At 40.4% G+C, this 20548-nt stretch overlaps 1 protein-coding gene and 1 long non-coding RNA gene across 4 annotated transcripts in view; one reads left to right on the top strand and one right to left on the bottom strand.

Annotated features, from left to right (window-relative positions):
* PABPC1 (poly(A) binding protein cytoplasmic 1) overlaps positions 1-9353 on the bottom strand; it is a 16474-nt gene extending 7121 nt beyond the window's left edge. Inside the window, exons 1-7 of one of the 3 annotated variants that reach the window (XM_040626135.1) lie at positions 8645-9353; positions 5120-5313; positions 4798-4913; positions 2563-2702; positions 910-1004; positions 446-583; positions 152-247 (exon numbers count right to left, since the gene is read on the bottom strand). In XM_040626135.1, the coding sequence (XP_040482069.1) occupies positions 152-247; positions 446-583; positions 910-1004; positions 2563-2702; positions 4798-4913; positions 5120-5313; positions 8645-8837 (972 nt within the window). In that variant the 5' untranslated portion in view covers positions 8838-9353. The remainder of the gene's footprint in view (positions 1-151; positions 248-445; positions 584-909; positions 1005-2562; positions 2703-4797; positions 4914-5119; positions 5314-8644) is intronic. The other 2 variants (XM_040626136.1, XM_040626134.1) reach the window with 2 other exon arrangements.
* Positions 9354-9667: 314 nt separating this feature from the next.
* On the top strand, positions 9668-20341 carry LOC103661507. Its single transcript, XR_568137.2, has 3 exons — positions 9668-9914; positions 17474-17637; positions 20097-20341. It is a non-coding gene; the product is annotated as an uncharacterized LOC103661507 (long non-coding RNA).
* The last annotated feature ends 207 nt before the right edge of the window (positions 20342-20548 follow it).

Here is a 20548-nt window from a genome sequence, read left to right on the forward strand (position 1 = left end):
GGGGGGGGACTGTTTTGGCAGGAAAAAAAACCCCTATGTGACTATTCATTTACAAAATAAGAAAAACACTCTGGCATATTAATGTGAAATTTATCTACGTATATCAACGTGCATGGGTTTTCCCCAAATCTTAAAGTATCACATGCTTTACCTTTGCACTAGTGATTGTACCAAAAGGAGAAAACTCTTTCCGGAGACGTTCATCATCAATACCATCATCAAGATTTTTCACATAAAGGTTAACACCCTAAAAAAAGAACAAGAAAACTAGAAAAGGAAAAAAAAAAAAACCACAGCGGTACTTAAGTACACTTCCTAGTATTTTATCTCTTGTGTCTTCTCCTTTCCCCCTCACGAGCCCTCCAGTTACCTGGCAGTAACTGAAATGAACGTAAAATAGGTTTCCTCATCCCTATCTTATTTTGCTTGTCAATTAAAAATGAACCTGGTATCTGGTGATCCTATCTTGCTTCATCTGTTCAAATTTGCGCTTAAGTTCCGTCTGCCGTTCCACTTTTTTCTGAGCTCGACCAACGTAAATTTGTTTTCCATTGAGCTCCTTTCCATTCATCTCATCCACAGCCTTATAGAAATCACAGAAATTTTAATTACTAACTTGGAATAGAGAAGTTCATTTCTTTAACAATCAAGAAAATTTGTTAGTTTACGAATGCTAAAGATGGACCCATCACAAAAACTTGGCTTCGATGTTTTGGGAATATAGGTTCCCAATTTATACCCTCAAAACTAATACATAAAATGCAAGTAATTCAAAACAATACATGTAAAATAGCCAATGTAATTCATGTACGTTTCAGCATGAGAACAAGGAAACCTTCTATCATCTCCCTTCTTATTATAAAATACAGGAAATCCATACTATCTTTAGTTAGTATATTTGAGTCTTACTTTCTGTGCATCTTCATGCCTTTCGAAGCTTACAAATCCAAAACCTTTGGATTTTCCACTTTCATCAGTCATTACTTTCACACTTAAGGCAGGTCCTAAAAAAATTTTTTAAATGATTCAAAGGTATTCCACACAACATTTAGTTTATACATTTCAAATTTCAACACACATAAAGCCATGAAAAAAATTTAAAAAGTTCTCTTCAAAGACCTTGGATTTCTACTAAGAAACTAAGTACTCTATTTCCTGAAACACTCCTTCCTCCATTTGAGGAGGTATATGGTTTAGACAATTGTTAAAGATGAAATTTTATTCTTAGTTCAAAACAGATTTGCTTCTTTTAGCCAACAATTTTGACATCAGAATTAAGAAATAACATTTTCTTAACCCTTGGCCCACTTGACTTTTAATTAAGAGTAGAGGGAATACAGGGTTTGACCCTTGGAAAGAGACAGTATCACTCGGAGGAAGCAGCACATATTTGAAGACACATGGCCCCAGTCCTCCCAAGTGAAAAAGACACTTAACTGAGGTGGGTATTATCTCAGGTACGTTGGGGCCAGAAAAGGTTAAAAATCACATTTGATTACAGAGAATATGGAAGATGTACGGGCACAGGTAGATTGTTTCTTCTGAATGTACCTCTGGTCCTAACGCTGTACTTCCAATCTCTATGATAAATAGCCAAGAAAATATTTGACAAATTTACATATCAGTGGTCACCTCACATAGCATTCATTTGGAATAACTGGTTAACAATATTCAACTTTAGAAACAGCTTCTAATTAAAAAAGATGAAATATACAAAACCAGTCACTAAAGAGAATTTGGAGTCAGATGCAAGACACAATTTATCTTTGTGCAAAAGGACAAGTTTTTTTGCTCAAAGGAGCAGAGGGTTCAACGTGGCATGCTAGATCGGCAATAAAAAAGTATTAGATTTCCTAATTCTGTATCATTTGAGGTGCTCAAAAAAACAAAAGCCACCTATTTAATAAGCTCAACAAATGATAAGGAACAAGCAAATCACCTGCTTAAGCGTTCTATTTCAAGTTCATCTTCTGATCATCTACAACTATCTAAAGTGAGGCTGGTTACACCTCACTGATTTAAAATTTAGTGAAGTTAATTTGAAATGCAAGGAACAAATTAAGATCCCATGGATTCAGAAGGCCATCCCAAGGAGATATCACGGGAATCAGGATCTCTGGCTTTGTCTTTGAATGTCATTGTTTCAAATTGCTCAAACATGAGGCTTTTAAGACTGGCCAAATATCCTAAAGCTGGCCAGCTTTCCTGTCCCATAACTAAAGACTGCATCCCAACCTAAGTTGGCTGTGTCATGTGCATGCCTCTGATGAGATGGGATCTGTAAGCGCATAAATGCAGCACAATTTCTTACTGTAGCATAACCTTTTAAAATCTGTTCCAATTAGGCAGTCATACCTTACTGTGCTAATACAACATTATTAACCTTTATTTATGTACTACCTTGTAATATAATGGACTATCAGTAGTTTAATCCAGATAACGACATTTTTAAGTACCGTATTAAGTTTCATTTCATTCACTTTAATATAAAGTATTAGCCAAAACTAATGTTGAGCAATTACTCAGAACTTTGAGTGTAAAAATTTAATTCAGACACATTACCAAACTTGCCAAAGAGATCCTTAAGGCGCTCATCATCCATATCTTCTCCAAAATTCTTGATGTAAACATTGGTGAACTCTTTTGCCCTAGCTCCGAGTTCTGCTTCTCGTTCTTTACGAGACTTAAATCGTCCAACAAATCTAATAAAATATGTAAGGACTATAAAATTAGGTTCTATTTTATTAAGTTCAGATTAATTAAGCCTGATGGTTGATTTTGTAATCGTTACTGATAATTTCAGATCTCAAATAAAGAGCACACTAAAAACACGTGCCTTAAGTGAAAAAATGGAAGCATAAAATAAGAACAAACCTCTTAACTACAAGAAAAAAGGAAGCAGTTTTTCTTCACACACACGTCCCTCCCTTCCTTCTAGCTAACCCAGGGTTAAAGAGATCATGCCTATCAATATAAATGAGTGCGAGCAACGCATGAACCATGCCAAGGAAAAGACACAAAAACTTTCATCGTTGCTACTTCAAAGTGGCCCTTGCACACTGTGATCTCCTAAAATGGAAATTTAAACTTCTGAATTCTGTACATAACAGCTTGGCAAATTTTCCTTGCAGCATTATCAACTAAATGTTTTAAAAATTTAGTTTTCCCCTAATATAAAAGTAGTACATGTCATTCAAGACTACTGCAATAGACGACAAAGTAAAAACCATCTTCCATGACAACACCCAAATCATGACCAACTTTCCCTACGTCTTTTTGCTTTAAGGCAGATACCTATGACTTTATTCCTTAACCTTCCCCACCCCACTCATACTGTGGTGCTTCTCCATGAGATTAGCTTTACAAACATTCTCAACAGGAACATAATATTCCATTGTGGATATCACAACTTTCTGCTTTTGTTAATAATGCTGGAACTTAATGAGCCTTTCTGTTATATGTTCTTAGGATAGAGTTGCAGAAATCATGGTAGTTCAAAAGGCACATAAATGACCTTAAGTTTATATATACGAACTGTTTTCCAAAAGGGTTACACCATTTTATACCCAAAACAGCAATAAATTAAGTCTTTATTTAATCTAGACCCCCCACCAATGCTGGACATTCTTCCCCTGCCCCCAAGCATGATGATGGGCAAACTGTAAGATATTTTCATTTTCTAATACTAATGATACTAAGTATTTCTCTCATTTAAAGATGTACTATTTCAAAAAAAATAAGGATATACTACTTCTAACAATTAGTCTTTGTAAACATTGTTCACATTGAGAAACTGCTGGTTTCTTAGACTTATATGGGTTCCTTACACATTACAAAGTCTTTCCTCAATCATGCAGCGACACAAAATTCAAATAGGTAACACCATGTGCGTAATGACCCCGTCACGTACAGACTGACCACGGCACTTGATGAAGTGATTTAAAAGAACCACATCTTAAGAGCGATGCAGTGGAGCTGTGAGAACCACCAAGCCCAATTTGTTATGCCGTCACTGCGGTTTACACAGCAACATGAACTCAGATCATTTATAAGATGACCTTACGGTTGAATCTGCCGAGATAATGAAACAAAATCCACTGGCACTAATGATAAAAAAATCTGAGATGTTATTTCTTTGGGCTCATAAAACCTGCAATTTTACAACCTGCAGCAGAAAGTCTCAGAGATTTTATCAGTGCCATTATACACAAAGTTTGCAATTTTTAAATCAAGTTTATCTCAGGAAAGATTAATTATGAAAATTTCTGGTTTAATTCTACTTTACCTTTAAATGGGTGAAGGAAGGTGAAAAGGTAAAACAACGAAACATCTTTAAACTCCATGAATAAATTGTAGTAGTATGGCCAAGTACAGGGCCAGCTTAGACTGAATTGAGACCACTGGGTTTGTATCCCAGCTCATCTGCTGAACCAGCATTAAACACAGGCAAATTATTTTAGCCTCAGTTTCCTCAAATGTAAAATGGGCCAATGACTGCCTCAGGAATTATGATTAAGTTTCTGTCTGGATTCCTAGTTTTTCAACTATGCACTTATTTTGAAAAAGTTTTGTATCTCAGTATACCTATATTTCTTTTTCATTTGAATGTTGACCAATTAAATTGTTATTCTTATGTTACAACAAACAAGAAGAAAACACAATGATAAAATCTACCAAGATGTGGTTTACTATTTTCACTTCAGCTGAATCTCTTTAAGAGCACAAATGTTATTAACTTGTAAAATGAACTGGACTATTAAAAACAGATTTGAAATATGATTAACTATTTATACTTACACTTTGCGATCATTTAGAAGCATCCCATTCATTTTTTCAATAGCTCTTTCAGCTGCTTCCTGTGTCTCAAAATGTACAAATCCATAACCTTTGGAACCATTTTCATCACAAACCACCTAGGGAAAAATGGATACCAATTTTTCATTACTTGCTATTGATTTAGCAGTTTTTCCAGTGTTTAGAGAGGACTTGTTGGCCTCCTAGCCTGGGTATTTGGGAAATAAAGCTACCCATTAACAGATATAGCATGGTTGGTCTTTTAAGGAATAAATTACAAGAAGCTAAAACACTAGAAATGTTTACCTGTCACATTTTTGCTTACCTTACATGAAAGGATGTTACCAAAAGCAGAAAATGTATCATACAGTGCTTTATTATCAATGGATTTGTCCAAATTTTTAATGAATATGTTGCCCACTCCACTTTTGCGAAGTGATGGATCACGTTGAGACCACATGATGCGTACTGGCTTGCCCTTTATAACATCAAAATTCATGGTGTCCAAAGCACGCTCCGCTGTAAGAAAGACACGTTCAGAGTATTACTTCAAAACATTTATAGGCCACTAAAAATTATATAAATGATTATGGGGGAAGTGGCTGGCACACAGTCGCTCTACCTCTTTAAATTTCTAGATTGCCTGACCTTACCTCATACTAGTCTAGATTTAAATTGTATAATGCTAAAAAAGAAGATAATTATCAGAAACCTCAAATTTCCCATGTTAACAAGTGACACATCACCAATGTATTTCTGAAATAATCTTTTAACTACCATAAATTTAAATCCCCTTTTGGTTCCCAGTCAACATAAAACCAAGATACCCTTCACATACAATTTGCTTAATGAGCAATATAAGAGATATTAGGTAAGTGTAAATTATCCAGACTTAAAAGCTTTTAGATTGTTCAAGCATTTTAACTTCTTTCCTTATTACTTGTCAAAATCAATCTTTTCACTGCTTACCACAACCAATATTATACAAAAATTAGTTCATTCAAAATAAAAAAAACAGAAGTCCCTGGATTTGGGGGGCTGGGGGATTTCACTGACTCATGGCACAACTTCCTATTACTGTGTTAAAAAAAAAGAAAGAAAGACAGAAAAAGAAAGAAAGGTTATATCCATTCAGATCAAGATTTGAATCAGGCCCTCAAAACCTAATGTGAGGTTGGGCATACTTAGCTGTATAACGAATACAGAATTTTTGCAGTACCAGGTCTATAATATTCACAATTCACTCATTAAAGATTTCTTGACATATAAAACCAATTTTATCTCCAGTCATTGATTTCCTTAATAACTGATCATTTAATCAATTATTTCTGAATAATACTAGAAAATTTCAAAATCTACCCTATGATTTCAGGGTCTGTGGAGGATTGAATTATGTGCATCTCTACCACGAAGCACTTATTAAATAAACTGAAACTTTCCATGGAAAAATATATTCTTTTTTTTAAGATTATTTATTTATTTATTCGACAGAGATAGAGACAGCCAGCGAGAGAGGAAACACAAGCAGGGGGAGTGGGAGAGGAAGAAGCAGGCTCATAGTGGAGGAGCCTGATGTGGGGCTCGATCCCATAACGCCGGGATCACACCCTGAGCTGAAGGCAGACGCTTAACCGCTGTGCCACCCAGGCGCCCCGGAAAAATATATTCTTAAATAAAAAACAATAGTCCTAAAGGGGGGGAAAAACAGTCCATTTGAAGTCCTGAAACACCAATTTCTACAAATTCCATGCCAATGTAACTGTAAAGTTATTGAGAGGACAAATTTTCCAGCCACTTCTTTTTATAAATGAAAGCTCCAGTTTCTAGAAGATAGTGACAATCAGCTGTCAGCTCATTATCCATTGACCACACCTACTCAGCTCCCCTAGTTTTTCAGCTGACTTTGCTTGAGCGTCTTTTGAATGAGTCACCTCTTCCTGTTAAATTGGAAACTGGTCACTTTCAGAAGCTATTCTACGAGTCCATCAATGTTGCAGTTAATAGGAAAAGAGAAAACCACCAAAAAAAGTATTTGGAAAAACAGTAATTTGTACATATAGAAACCAAACAAATGTAAGATGAAAAAATGCTATCTTCTTTTGAGCAGTTACAGTACTGGTACAGACTGAGAACATATACAGTGTACTGTACTGTAACCACGGTAACCTGAAGTTCAACTTTTCATATCACAAGAAATCTTAAAAATTGGGGTTTTGTTTTTATATTGTTATGCTTGGAAAGAATAACAGCCACTTCCAAAAGTTACATTTTATGGTCTTCAGGATTTGTTCAAGTTTTCTCTGTCAACTCTAGATTGTGATTACCTGCCCCAAAGTTATCTTCCCTAATCTTTACCTTTCATTCAGTGGTAACTCTTATCCAGAGTTGGGAAAAATTGTTATGCAGTGACATTTGGAGCCACTGCTTACAGAGCGAAAGGGCAGGACACCTGCAGTGCAGTTTTACAACTTCTGGCTCTCTGTCACTCAGTAGTAGTATGCCTAACCAAAATCTCAGTACTAACTTTCCCTAGCAAAAAGGTGATCATTAAGTAACTTCAGTCCTACTGAGTGAACTTAATTAAAAAGTAAATTCCTTATAGTTTATATTACTTAACATGTATTCAAGCAGCTTGGGGGAAAAAAAGCAAAACCAGGCCATAAAATTGAGTTAATCTGACTTTTGGAAGTCAACTGATCCAAATATAAAAGAAAATCCTGGCAACTCATCATGCCACATATCTTATCTGTTTGCCAAATTTTGTTTTTGCGAACTGTTTAACTTCAAAATAAAAAGACAAGGTTAGCCACATTTTTTCCTCCATGAATTTCAATCTTACTCTATCTCTGTTATTTTGTTCAATTCCCCATGACGTACAGATATTCTGGACCACTTCAAAAAATAAAGAAACCTTTACTACTTGAATGTCATTACGTACAACGGCCCAGTCCACACTACACTGGAGGTTTACGGCCAAAATTGGTGAATACATTTTTTTTTAAAGGAAAACCTCTCAAAAGCACAGGAACTATTTCAGAAAGGAAAAAATATTCTGAATTACCAGTATTACGAATCTAATTTGGATTTAAAAAAAAACTGAAATAATCTACACTGCCTGAGAAAACAGTGGACTTCAAAAGGGTCATCCTCCACATCATCCTCTGCTCCCACCACTCTGCTGTTAATATTAGTGAGAAATGTCTGAACTCCGGGAAAACCCCAAATGCGCGTCTCACTGGTAATTTACATTTCTAGAGCCATCGGTTACTGACAAGTTATTAAGAATGGAATCAGAAACCTGAGCACCACCACATCACCAAATTAACTTTATTCTAAGGCCCTGTGGCTCCCCCAGGCGATTGGGCCAGTAGCAGAAACAGGCCTCGGGCCTGTGAGGTTACAGGGTTCAACACGTGGTATTTTTCGAGCACCGAATCGCACTTCCTCCGCGTCCCGGGGCGCCGGCAAGAGCCCGGGGTGGTGGGAGCGCCTCCACCTATTACCAGAGAAGGGGGCTCGCCTCCCAACGCCCCAGAATCCCGCGGCTACTAGCGGGAGCGCGGTGGAAGAACCCAATCTCACCCACCCTCCCGGCGCGTCATCACCCTAAAGTTTGAGAGCGGCTGAGGCCGAGAAAATGGTCGCAAAGGAGGAAGTGGCCAGGCGTGCGGCTGCCGGCAGCGCGTGTCCCCGCGGGCACGGGGAGCCGGGGTCCCGGCGCCCGAGCCTCTCCCCGTCGGCCCTCAAGGGGTGACATGCCCTCCCGCCCCCCTCCCCCGGGCCCGCCGGCCTAACCCGCCCGCCGCCGCCAGCGCCTCATGGCCGCCCGCCCGCCGGGCCCGGCTCTCACCGTCCGCCGGCTGCTGGAAGTTCACATACGCGTAGCCCAAGGAGCGGCGGGTGATCATGTCCCTGCAGACCCGGATGGAGAGGATGGGCCCGGCCGGGCTGAACTTCTCGTAGAGCATCGCCTCGGTCACGTCGGGGTGTAGGTCCCCCACGTAGAGCGAGGCCATGGGGTAGCTGGGGGCGCTGGGGTTCATCTCGGCACGGCTGCCCGCAGGGCCACAGGCCGCGACCTTTCCGTGAGAGGAGGAGAGCGAGTGCTGGGGCCGGGGGCCGGAGCCGGGGGGAGGGGAGCGGGGGCAAGCGCAGAGGGACAAAAATCAACCGGAATCGAAAACTACTCAACGGCCGCAGAACGGGGTCGATCGGCTGCCGCTGGCTGCTGGCTGCTGGCTGGGAAGCGAGGGTGGCGGTGGCGGGTCCGGGCAGCGGGAAGGCCTCGGTCTCTTGGTTCCTTCTTGGAGCTGCTGCGGGGCCGCGGGCGGGCGGGTCGGTCTCGGCTGCTTCACCGGGTTATTTTATAAAAGAGGAAGAAAAAAAAAATAAAAGTCTCCGGCGGGGGAGACGCGGATTTTTTGTAAATTTTTTTTGGGTTTTTTAAAAGATTTTTTTAGATTTTTTTTGGATTTTTTTAATAATAAATGTGTGTTCCGAGCCCGGAGCACACACTCCGCACTCTCAGCACTAACCGCCGGGGAGAAGGGGAAGCACCGCCTCCTGCACCCTCTACTTATACCCCCCGCCGCACTCGCCCCGCCCCCGCGCGTCTGACGCGAGGGCCCTACGCGAGCGTCAGCGCCGGAGGAGGAGGAGAAAAGGAGGCGAGGGGGAGGAGGGAAGAGAAAACAGGAGGAGGAAAGAGCAGAGAGGAAAGGAGAGGTGGCGGCGGAGGCTGCAGCGGGTGTGGGGGTGGGGCTGGGGCGGGGCGGGGCTTCTGCGCACGCGCCGCGGCCGGGGGGCGGGGCCTGCGTTACGTATGGCTCGTGGGGGAGGGGAGGGCTGGCTCGCGGGTGGATCTCAGAGGAGTCGGGTGGGACGGCCTCTCCTTCCACACACCCCGCCCCCACCTCCACCCCGGAGAAGCGTTAACCCGTCACCGCGGCGGTGGGCGGTGCGCGGGGCTTCCGGGTTCCGCGGTGCTAATCACCCCCCACGTGCATGGCCGTTCGGGTCTCTTCCCGCCTCGGCCAGCCCTGCTCCACTAGCCCCCGTCCCGGAGGGACCCTGGGCACGGGTGGGCCGGCGTGGTCCCTCCCAGGCCCAGTTTCCGAAAGGTACGTGAAAGGAGCCGGGGCTGGCTCCCTTTTCTCCTACCTGGACCGCACTACGACTCCCAGCGGGCAGCGCCGCCACGCGCGTCGGGCCGCAGAAGCGGTGCCTGCTGGGAGCTGGAGTCCCCAACGGCCGCGGCGCTCGCTGACCCCAACTGGCAGCGGGTCCTGGCTGCCCGCTCGGGGACCCCCAACCGTCCTGGCGCTGGACCCCTGTCGCTGCCCCGCGGTGTTTCCAATAGAAGGGGGGGAGGGGAGGGGTCCTTGGGCTTCTGATCCACTTGTTTCCGAGCCCTTCGCTCTCCGGTCTCCACCGGACGCTGTCGTTAGTCAAAGTGGCTTTAATTTGGGAAAGCTGTTTCGGGGTCTTTGTCCGCTTCCCTTTATAAAGTATTGTGATCACTATTGAGCTGCTAGGTTGGAATCTTTGATTCGTGCTATTTCTACTTGAGATTTCTTTGAGGTAGAAAACGGGACTCAAGAAAAATTAATGTTTCTCCTTAAAGTATGAGTCTCACAGTCGTACATAGCACCACAGACCTGCAAGTAGGCAAAATCAGAAGTAGTTTCAACGCAGTATTACAATGTTTAAAACCATTTTATACATTAGTTGTGGACTTTAATAGAAATGCTAAAATTAATAAATTGATGGCCATTTAAAAATACCAGTTTATAGGAATGACATTAAGTCAGCATACAAATCCCCACTTTATTTATTTTTTTTTTTTAAAGATTTTATTTATTTGACAGAGACAGCCAGCGAGAGAGGGAACACAAGCAGGGGGAGTGGGAGAGGAAGAAGCAGGCTCCCAGCGGAGGAGCCTGATGTGGGACTCGATCCCAGAACGCCGGGATCACGCCCTGAGCCGAAGGCAGACGCTTAACGACTGCGCCACCCAGGCGCCCCCAAATCCCCACTTTAAAGTAGTAATGTACTTCACAGTTTTTAAAGCACTTGCATAAACATCCTATCATTTGTTTTCCACAGCAATCTTGTGTGGGTGGTGGAGCACGTAGTAATAATTTTATTTTACTGTTAAGGAAATAGTCTCAAGCTAAATGATTGCCCAATTCATTCTTTAATTCAATAAACTTTAATGCATGCCAGATATATTGCCAGGTGTGGACTGGGTGCTTTATTGTCATTTAATTAAAATTTAAACCAGCAGAATCCCACATAAGTGCTATTTTGCCCCCATCTTGGTAGGGAAAAGATAATATCTTTGAAAAACATACTGCCTCATGTGCTTTATTAGGCAAAAGAGCAAAACTCTGGATTGTACATTAGGAAGACATCTATTACTAAATGTTAAATCACCATTCAATCTATTAGAACTCTGTGGTTAAAAATCAATCCATCAATATATTTATTGAATGCCTACCAAGTGGAGAGTACTGTATCCGTAAGGAAGATAAATGACAGACAAAAGCAAATTCCTGTCCTCAAGAGGCTTATCATGAGCTCTCTGGTAATCATAAATATCAGCATTAAAATCAGTACAATCAACATCCAATCCTAGCATTTTATTTGGCTCTGACAATTTTCTATTAGAGTCTGTATTTTCTTAAAAAAAAATAAGAGGGTGGAAATTCCATTATGGTACTTTGAAAGAAAACGATTTCATTTTAATATTTTTATCAAGTTACTAAAACAGGTAATACGAGAAAGCAAACAGGGGTGAAAGAAGAGGTGTACTCAATAAAGGAGGGTGAAGGGAGATCACCTCCAATAACTTGGAAATTAGATTGCAGCAAGAATTAAAACTATCCAAAACCATACAGAATTACTAAGATTATCCAGGGGCTCTTACATATATTTCTGGTGGAGGAAGATGAGGGTACAGTTTGGTGGACCTCGCTAAAACATGATTGTAAATAACAAAGGTGAGAAAAATGGTCTGCTTGGAGTCTAGAAAATTTTGTCAGAGAGCAAAAGTTCGACAAGAGTGGAGTTTGTCTATGTTAGGTTTGAGTACCTCAGTCATTAGAAAGGGCTCACTCTCCGGTTTCACTAGAGCTTGGATTAAAGAACTCTCAAAAGACTTCTCTTTGTTATAAAGCCATTTTGAACAAGCAACTTCCTAATTGATAAGTCCAATTAACAGTTGAGCCTCCAGGGCACTTTGACATAGGAAATGGATACCCTAGATGGCACACAGAAGTATTCTAGTCACTGGAAAAATATATCAATTCTTTGTGTCTTAATAAATATTGTGGGAAGGAAGCTGGTCAATCAGGACTTCCATGCAGCTCCTTTCTCTCAGATTAGAAACCTGTTTTTCTGATCAAAAAAACAAACTTTCCCTTAATGACCTGTTCCTCTCTAATTCACTCTTTTCACAGCCAAGCTTCCTATTTCCACTTCTTGTCTCTCCTTAATTCTTCAACCCACTGTGATATGTCTCCCACCTCCACCGCTACTCAAACTGCCCTGCCAATGATTCCTCCTCTATTTGACAAATGAAGTGGACTCTCTTCAAGTCCATTTTGCTTGACATCTGCAGAATCTGACCCTATTTTCCTCCCTCTCTTCTTTTAAACACGCTGTCTTGGCTTCTGTGCTACAACTCTCCTGGATCTGCCCAGCTCTCAGACTCTCATCTCATCATCACCCTTCCCTGACCACAGATTGGGTTGGGTACTCTTCCTTTGGGCTTTAGCCCGACCACCCCTCTACCACTACATTTACCATGTTCTATTTAAAAGAGTCTTTTTATGAGTTATTCCCCAAATAAGTTGTAAACTCCAAAATAAGTTGTAAGCTCCAGAAGAGAGCCTGTCAGGGAGCATGAAGCCAGGCATGCTGGAGGTACCTTTTTTTTTTGGGGGGGGGGGGTTGTATCCTAAACTCAGGAAGAAGGCCAGTCAGGTTTGTGGACAGAGCACATAGGATGGGGCTAATAGGGAGATCTCACCCTGAAGTTCACATGGCATGGGCACCTAGGCTTGTGTTCAAGTCCAGATCACTTGGCCTACTGCAGTGTGCCACTTTCAAACTCCATAGGCTACTAGAGGAAATATCCTACCACACTGACTGGGCACTCATTTCCAGGGCTGAGCTTGAAGGTAGTAGACTTTCAGTACCCAGAGTCAGGCAAGCAGGGACAAACAATGTCTGCTGGATGAAAGAACTTTCTGGACCTCCAAAGCTGAAGACATTATACAGTATGACTGACTTCTAACAGTATGATGGCTTCTGACAGAGGAAATTACGGCTATGAGTGAAGGGCAGAAGATAGGATATTTGTCGATTCCCTTTGACTCTTTGATTCACTACTCTCATTTTTCTCTCCCATCATTTTTTTGGTCTTAAAAAAATGTGCTATGTTTATCTGGCTTGCCTGTGTATATCTAATTTTAGATTGCAAGCTGTGGGACAGAATAATGTCTTTATATGTGCAGCATCTCACTGTGGATGCCTGAGAATGTCTAATGACATCAACATCATTCAATTAACCTACAAAAATAAAATAAAATGTAAAGTACTCCAGAGACCTGGTTCACTTGAACTTCGCCAGATTCATAAATAATTTTCAGCTATGTCCAGCATATATTCAGAATATATCCAGAATAATTTATAGAATTTCATGTAACATATGACAAATTAAAGTTGACTGGCCTTATAAGGTCTTTAGGTATTACTGAGAGATATAGTTGAGATGAATAATAAGGAGGTATTGCAGCCCTCTCCCAACTGAAGGAATAAACTTTCTGTTGATCCTGGAAATAGAAAAATATTAAACAATGTCCACGATGAGACCCAAACTGTATAATGTGTAAGAGGATTAGCTACCTGCTTCATTGCTTTGCTGGGCTGGTGAGGAGCACGACACCTACTCGGATTGTAGATTATCATGCCCACGATCAGGAGGATTTCCCCTGATAAGAGACCTGATCGGATTTTATGTTTTCTTCTACATGCATTACATATTTCCCTCACGCCAATCAAGAACCAAGAAAAAGATTTATAAAGAGTTTGAAATCGGTTCTGACATTGTGTGTCAGATGATGTACGTGACGTTAATTGTGAGGAAATGGCTGCCAAGGAAATAGATCCTGAAACGGACCCACTGAGGGTCATAAATACGGGCTCAGAAACACAGAAACAGTATTGGGAGAAAAAGGCAAGTCATGGCTTTGTTGTAGGAAAGAAAAAGAAACTCAGAGAAATCTCAGAATATTAGGTTTCCTTACACAGTGCTCTTCTAAGGGCATCACATCTGTGTTCAGCCAACGCTAAGAGCAAGGATGCTACTACAACAGCAATACCACCACCTACCTAATAGGATTATGGTGAGACCGGCAGAAGATATTACTTCTAAGTCTAAATTACATAATGTACAGTGCTACCATGTATGGCGCAACTCCTGTGTCTATAAATATAACTATTAAACAGAGACAAGCACATGTAGACAGACATACAAAAAATACAACTATCACTGTCCTAAACTAATGTGGAGAGCAGAAAAATACAATGGCTACACTGAGACCACGATAAGTATTATTAGATGAGCAAACAAAAAACCTATCTATTGCCTATCCAGGTTATGGATTATGTGGGGAGGGTCAGTGTGAGAATTTTGAAATGGATTATACTCTAGGACCATGGTTCCTAAGGCACAAATAAGCGAAGTACATAAATTCAGGTATAAAGCATGAGAAAAATGCATTTTAGGAAAATAGAAGAAACTACGTTAATACTAAACACTAATATTTATTGAGCACTTACATACCTCCTCACAATAACCCTGTGGGGTATGATAAAGCTGCAGTACTGCCAATGAGGGAACTAAGGCTTAAAGAACAACTTTGATTCAAACATAGGCAGTGCGAGTTCAAAGGGTGAGGTCTCTGATCTGGGAACTCAAGGGGCCAGTCCTTGGAATAATGACAGGAAGGGGCATTGCCAGGTGGAGGAAATAACATCAGGAATCGGCCATGAGGCAGGATAAGCAAGAGGTTTTGAGGATATGACAAAATCCTGTGGCCGAAACATGGCAGACAGAGGGGGTTAGGGTTACGTGAGAGAGGGGAGCAAGTACAAGGAAAAAGAGATTGGGGCTTAGGTGAAAAGGGAGCTCAGGCTCCAATTTTGTGGCCTTGTGGTTTATCAGAAGGCAATTCTGGTGGTGGTGGGGGGGTAAAGATATTATATTTGGTAGAGGACAGACAAAGGATATTCTTGGAAGGGTCCTGCTTTAGTCTTCCTGGAAGTGAGGTCAAAGAAAACATGTTCTTACTGTCTCACGAAAAGAAGCACACTGGTTTATTCAGGAAGACAAAATTCTTTCCTGTAGTCAATCTTAAAAAGAATTTATTGTATAGCTCTTTATATAAAAGACATCAGATTATAGAATTCATTCATTCATTCATTCATTCATTCACTACAAGCCAAGTATTCATTTAGGCCTCTAGCATGTGCTGTGTAAGGTACTGCATGTCAAATATTAAAACCAGTAAAGTCTCTGCCTTCATGGAGCTTACTTTCTAGAAAATCAGGAGACTGTCTTAGTGATTTTACAAAAACTGCAGGAACAATTTTTATGCGGATGTTTTTCTTTTGTCAGCTCTTAATAATGGCTAACGACAATCTGGCAAGTTTATGTCTGTTGAGAGCTAAATTTGACATTAAGCTTGCCAAACTCACTGAGGGTCGGGTAGCCTTTAGCCAACATATCTCAAATATCAGTGGGCTTTTAAAAATAGGTAGATCTGAAGTCACTTTCAAACTGAGGTCTCTGGCAGTTGATTAAAGGACAAGCTTTCTGGGTTGGTGATTACAAAGGTATGTATATATACTTACATCTATGTACTTTACTCATTCGGTATCTATTTACTGAGTGATATATTAAGAAACTTGAAACACTGCAGGTATAAAAGTGGGCAAGAGAATCTCTACCTTAAAGAATACGTAATGACGTTAACACCATTCACCTCTGTGTATGGATGTATTTTTAATCTTAGTGAGTAGATTGCAAGGTTCTCTGGAAAACTTGACTATTTGAATTTTCTTAGAGATTTATAAATAATTTCAAGGTACTGTTCTCTAGGATATACCTAGAATGACTTATATCTCATTATATTAGAAAAGTTACAGTTGACTGGTTTCATGAGTGTTTTAAGTCTAATATTAAGAGGCCCACTTGATGTGAGTAATGAGAGACTATAGCAACCCCCAAATGAAGACTTACACTTTCTGGAGACTTCTATAATTGTAAAATATTACATGAAGGATGTAGATAATTTAAGGGGGTGACAGATATGACAGCCAACAATTACAAGGCAACACAATACATGGTATACTGCTAGGGTGAGCACAAGGTACTCTGGGTACACAAGACAGGTACATCGAACTCAGCTTGGGGCTGGAGGTGAGAGGAGCAATCAGGCTGAGTTTCCCTAATTTAATAACAGCCACCATTTACCAAGCCCATGTACTCAACACACAGGTCAAAGGAAGGGCAAAGTGAGGCCCAGAGCCCGCAGCTGAACCCTATGTCCAGGCCTATAAGCGATGTACTTGTGATCGTGCCACTTCCTCTGGGTCAGGCCCTGACAGAGCACTGTGGCATCTCTCCTGAGTCATAAGTCACCCACCTGTCAGATTGAACGAAGAAATTCAATTCCAGTTTTGTATTGTTAATCATTAGGCAGAAATATGGTTCACTGGTTTATTTTGCTTTTTTTTCAAGGATACCCAATCAGTTGTATGAACAACTTCCTTCTAGAAATCTTTCTTTGGACTCATTCATAGGTTGAACAAGAAAATCTACTTAGGCTAACTGGTGGAAAACTGCTTATGTCTTCGTAAGTGTAATCTGAATGATCATACTTACAGAATTTTGAGTGTGGGTACCTGTCCAGTGTGTCTCTGACTTGGAAACCTATAGTTGTAAGTCTGGATTTTAATCAGTTAGAATTACTTTAGGTTTGCCAGGTGGTACCATTTCTTTGTCACTAATAATTTTGGAACAGTGCCCATTTCTTTCTAGACAAAACCCTATTTTTAAAATATAACAGGAAGATAGCCTATCTGCATTTAACTATTGCTAAGCTAATCTGCATTTCAAAACAGAATCCTGGCTTCCCAAGAGGAAAAAGTAAGAAGCTGGAAACCACTAGTTAGCTGCCTGCCTGTTGATGGACAAAGACACAAGAACCAAACTGTACAATCATAAGTATTATCCAAGCAAGCAAAATGAAGTCTTATTGAGTGGCAGAATAATTGGTCTGGATAGCTTTCATGAGGTGCATTCTAAGAGAAAAGCAAGAAAAAATTGGACGTTATGTGGTAGTTTCACTGTTAGTATTAATATTTATATTACTATTCGATCCTTTTATCATCAGATAAGAGAAATGAGTGATTGTGCTAACTTTGTGAAAAATCCAACATTTTTATTTAGAGTGATAATTGTCTGTTTCATTGAATGGTAAAAAAGGGAAATATAATTATAATTTGGATGAAGGATTTTAAAAAATTGAAATAGGGATACTCTAATGTGAGAATGAAGTTGGAAATATTAATATAAACTAATAACATATAATAAATCTGTCTTTTCTAGCTGTGCTCAATGAAATGGCCAAGAAATAATGTTACTTTACCACATGAGCCTGATGACATACACTCCTAATGCCTACATTCTTGGGTCTAATATTTTTCACTGGAAGGAATCACAATACGCCTTAGAAAAATGGCTGATTCATGTCTGGGTCTGGGAAGATACAGGTAAGTCTTGGAACATTTTGTCGGTCCAGAAAGCGAGAATGCTTTAAAAAACAATGGTGTTGCTTAGAAGAACGCAGGCACACTCACTGCTAAATTCTGTCAATTTGAGTAGCAAAGGGAAAATGATGACTATGGTTAGTTAAAATGTGTTAATTTGTGAAAAGCGGAGTTCATAATGATAGCAAAGATGACAAAAGTTGACAAATTGTATAAAGAAGTTGACTATAATTGAATCTCATTACTCACTCTTATCATGCTAGTACTGTTGACTCATTCACTGAATCAATGCAGAATATCGAATTCAGTTAATATCAACTATGTTAGTTTTATTTAATCTCAGTTTACATTTAGAAAAATAATTCTTAACTCTTAACACAATCCCTGCCAGTGCTATCCTAGTGCAATGAAATGAATGAAAGAATTATATACCAGTCTGCCTTCGAAACCTAAGGGAGTTTTGATCGCACCTCTAAGCGCTGTTCTAGTGAGTCATCCTGGGAAAATGAGCATGGGAATGTATTTGTATTATTGTACTGCTGAGTCTCGTTGTCGTGATCAGCTAAGTTTGAAGAGCTAGTTCATAGCCCTGGTGGCATCTTGCATAAGTCTACAGCAGTCTGTCTGATAGAACTTTCCACGATGTGGAAATGTTCTTTATCTCTGCTATCCATATGATAGCCATTAGTCCCATGCAGCTAATGGCTCCTGACCACTTGAAATGTGGCCAGTGTGACCAAGGTACTGAATTCGAAATTTGATTTTGTTTCAGTTAATTTAAGTTTAAAGTTAAATAAACATGTGGCTTGTGACGACCACACTGGACAGCATAAGTCTAGATTTTAAATCTCCTTGTAATCATATAGAATAACTTCAGGGGCGCCTGGGTGGCGCAGTCATTAAGCGTCTGCCTTCAGCTCAGGGCGTGATCCCAGCATTCTGGGATGGAGCCCCACATCAGGCTTCTCCGCTAGGAGCCTGCTTCTTCCTCTCCCACTCCCCCTGCTTGTGTTCCCTCTCTCGCTGGCTGTCTCTCTCTGTCAAATAAATAAATAAAGTCTTAAAAAAAAAACTCATATAGAATAACTTTAGGTTTACCCAGTGAGGCAAATTCTTTCTCACCAATTCTGGAATATTGCCCCATTTTCTTTAAGATAAGTATCTATATGGGAAAAATGTAGGATTTTAATTTTTTTTAATAAGTAATAATACATTCACGTTGGTTAAAACATTGAAAAAAATAAAAAGGTATACAGTAAAGAATTCTCTCCCATTCTCTCCCCCAGCTACAGGGATCTCTTCACTGTAGGTAAGACTAAGGTCGATTTCTTGTGTATCTTAGAGATACCTTATGTATACACAAATACTGATAGCACACTTTTGTTGTATGCAAGGCATTTTCCTCTTAACATTTTAGGGGTCACTCTGTATCAGTACATCAACAGTCTACTTTTTCCTTATGACATAGTCTTAACAATCTATTTTAAAGGATCCCAGAAGGTGGCCTGTCTGCTATCTTGACAACTGATCGGATGGCTTGCATTTGGAATGTGAAGAATCTTAATTTCATAAGACAGATGAGGATACAGCAGGTAGAACCTACGGGAGCCCCTAGTCAGGGCACCCCACCCATACAGAGGAGTCCCAACTTGTAAGATGCCTCGTCCTTTTTCTTTCAAACTTATATTTTGAGCCAAATCCTGCTAAACTTTGTGAAGCGACCCAAGATGTCATACTATGAAAAACACAGACTATGATTTTTTTAAAAAACAATAGTATGATTACAATTTTAATCATACATAAGCTTCTTTAGTGGCTTTCATTGCACAGAGAATAAAATCCAAACTCCACACCAAGGCCCGCCAGGCTTTGTGTGATCTGCCTCCAGACTTCTTAATCACCAGGCTCCAACCACACACGCCTCTTAACAGGGCCAGCCCTTTCCTGCCTCAGGGCCTTTGCACTCACTGTTCTCTCAGTCTAACAGGCTCTTTTCTGGGCTCTTTCTGTGGCTCTCTACTTCATTCTCTGACCTCAGCTTAAAGGTCACCGTCTTCTTGATGTCTTTTCTCAATGTGCCATCCGTTGTACTCCTTCACTCCCGCCCCCACATTACTTTCTTCATAGCACTTACTATAATCTATAATGATTTTGTTTATTTGCATTTTCTCTCTCTACCACTGGAGTATAAGATCCCTGAGAACAGGAACTTGAACTGTCTTCACGGATATAGCTCCAGGACCTAGCACAGTGTGTGGCATACAGTTGGTATACAATTAATATGTGCTAAAACAAAATATGTTGAGTGAGCAAATGCTGAATACACTTCAAACATGGTGTCCAGAACATGAGAACATTTGCACAAGTGTCATGTCTTTCAAATAGTCCCTTATAATTGAATACACATAGTAAATTACTCTAAAAGAAATACTGTTTTTATATGCTTTTGATTCCACTAACAGCTCTCTGGAGTCCTGTTTACTTCTTCTGTAAGCCAGAGGTGTTTACTGTGTTTGAATCACTAAAGGAACTTGCACCTGCTCTGATATGTCATCTGTGAAGTGTTGCTGCTGGTGCCATAATGTGCGTGCTCCTCACCTGACAATGTTTTCAAGTCACTGCATCAACATGTATTGGTCATTAAGTCAACATTTATTTGTGTCACCTTGTCATTGCTGAAAAATATACATTCATGTGGCACTGTAAAGTTTGTACAAAGTTTTTTATCGATGTCAATCTATTTGCCCTTTACAAGTACCTCTATCCTGTAAGGCATCCTATGGCCATTTTACTGGCGAGGTTACTAGAACTCAGAAAACATTAATTTTGCTTAAAACAACATGACTGGCAAAAGATAGAGCTGGCAAGTGAACTCAAGTCTTGCAAGTCAAACCTCCAAGTTGAAATCTTTGGC

The sequence above is a fragment of the Ursus maritimus genome, unplaced genomic scaffold, assembly GCF_017311325.1.
Source record: "Ursus maritimus isolate PB19 unplaced genomic scaffold, ASM1731132v1 scaffold_9, whole genome shotgun sequence".
Taxonomy (NCBI): domain Eukaryota; kingdom Metazoa; phylum Chordata; class Mammalia; order Carnivora; family Ursidae; genus Ursus; species Ursus maritimus.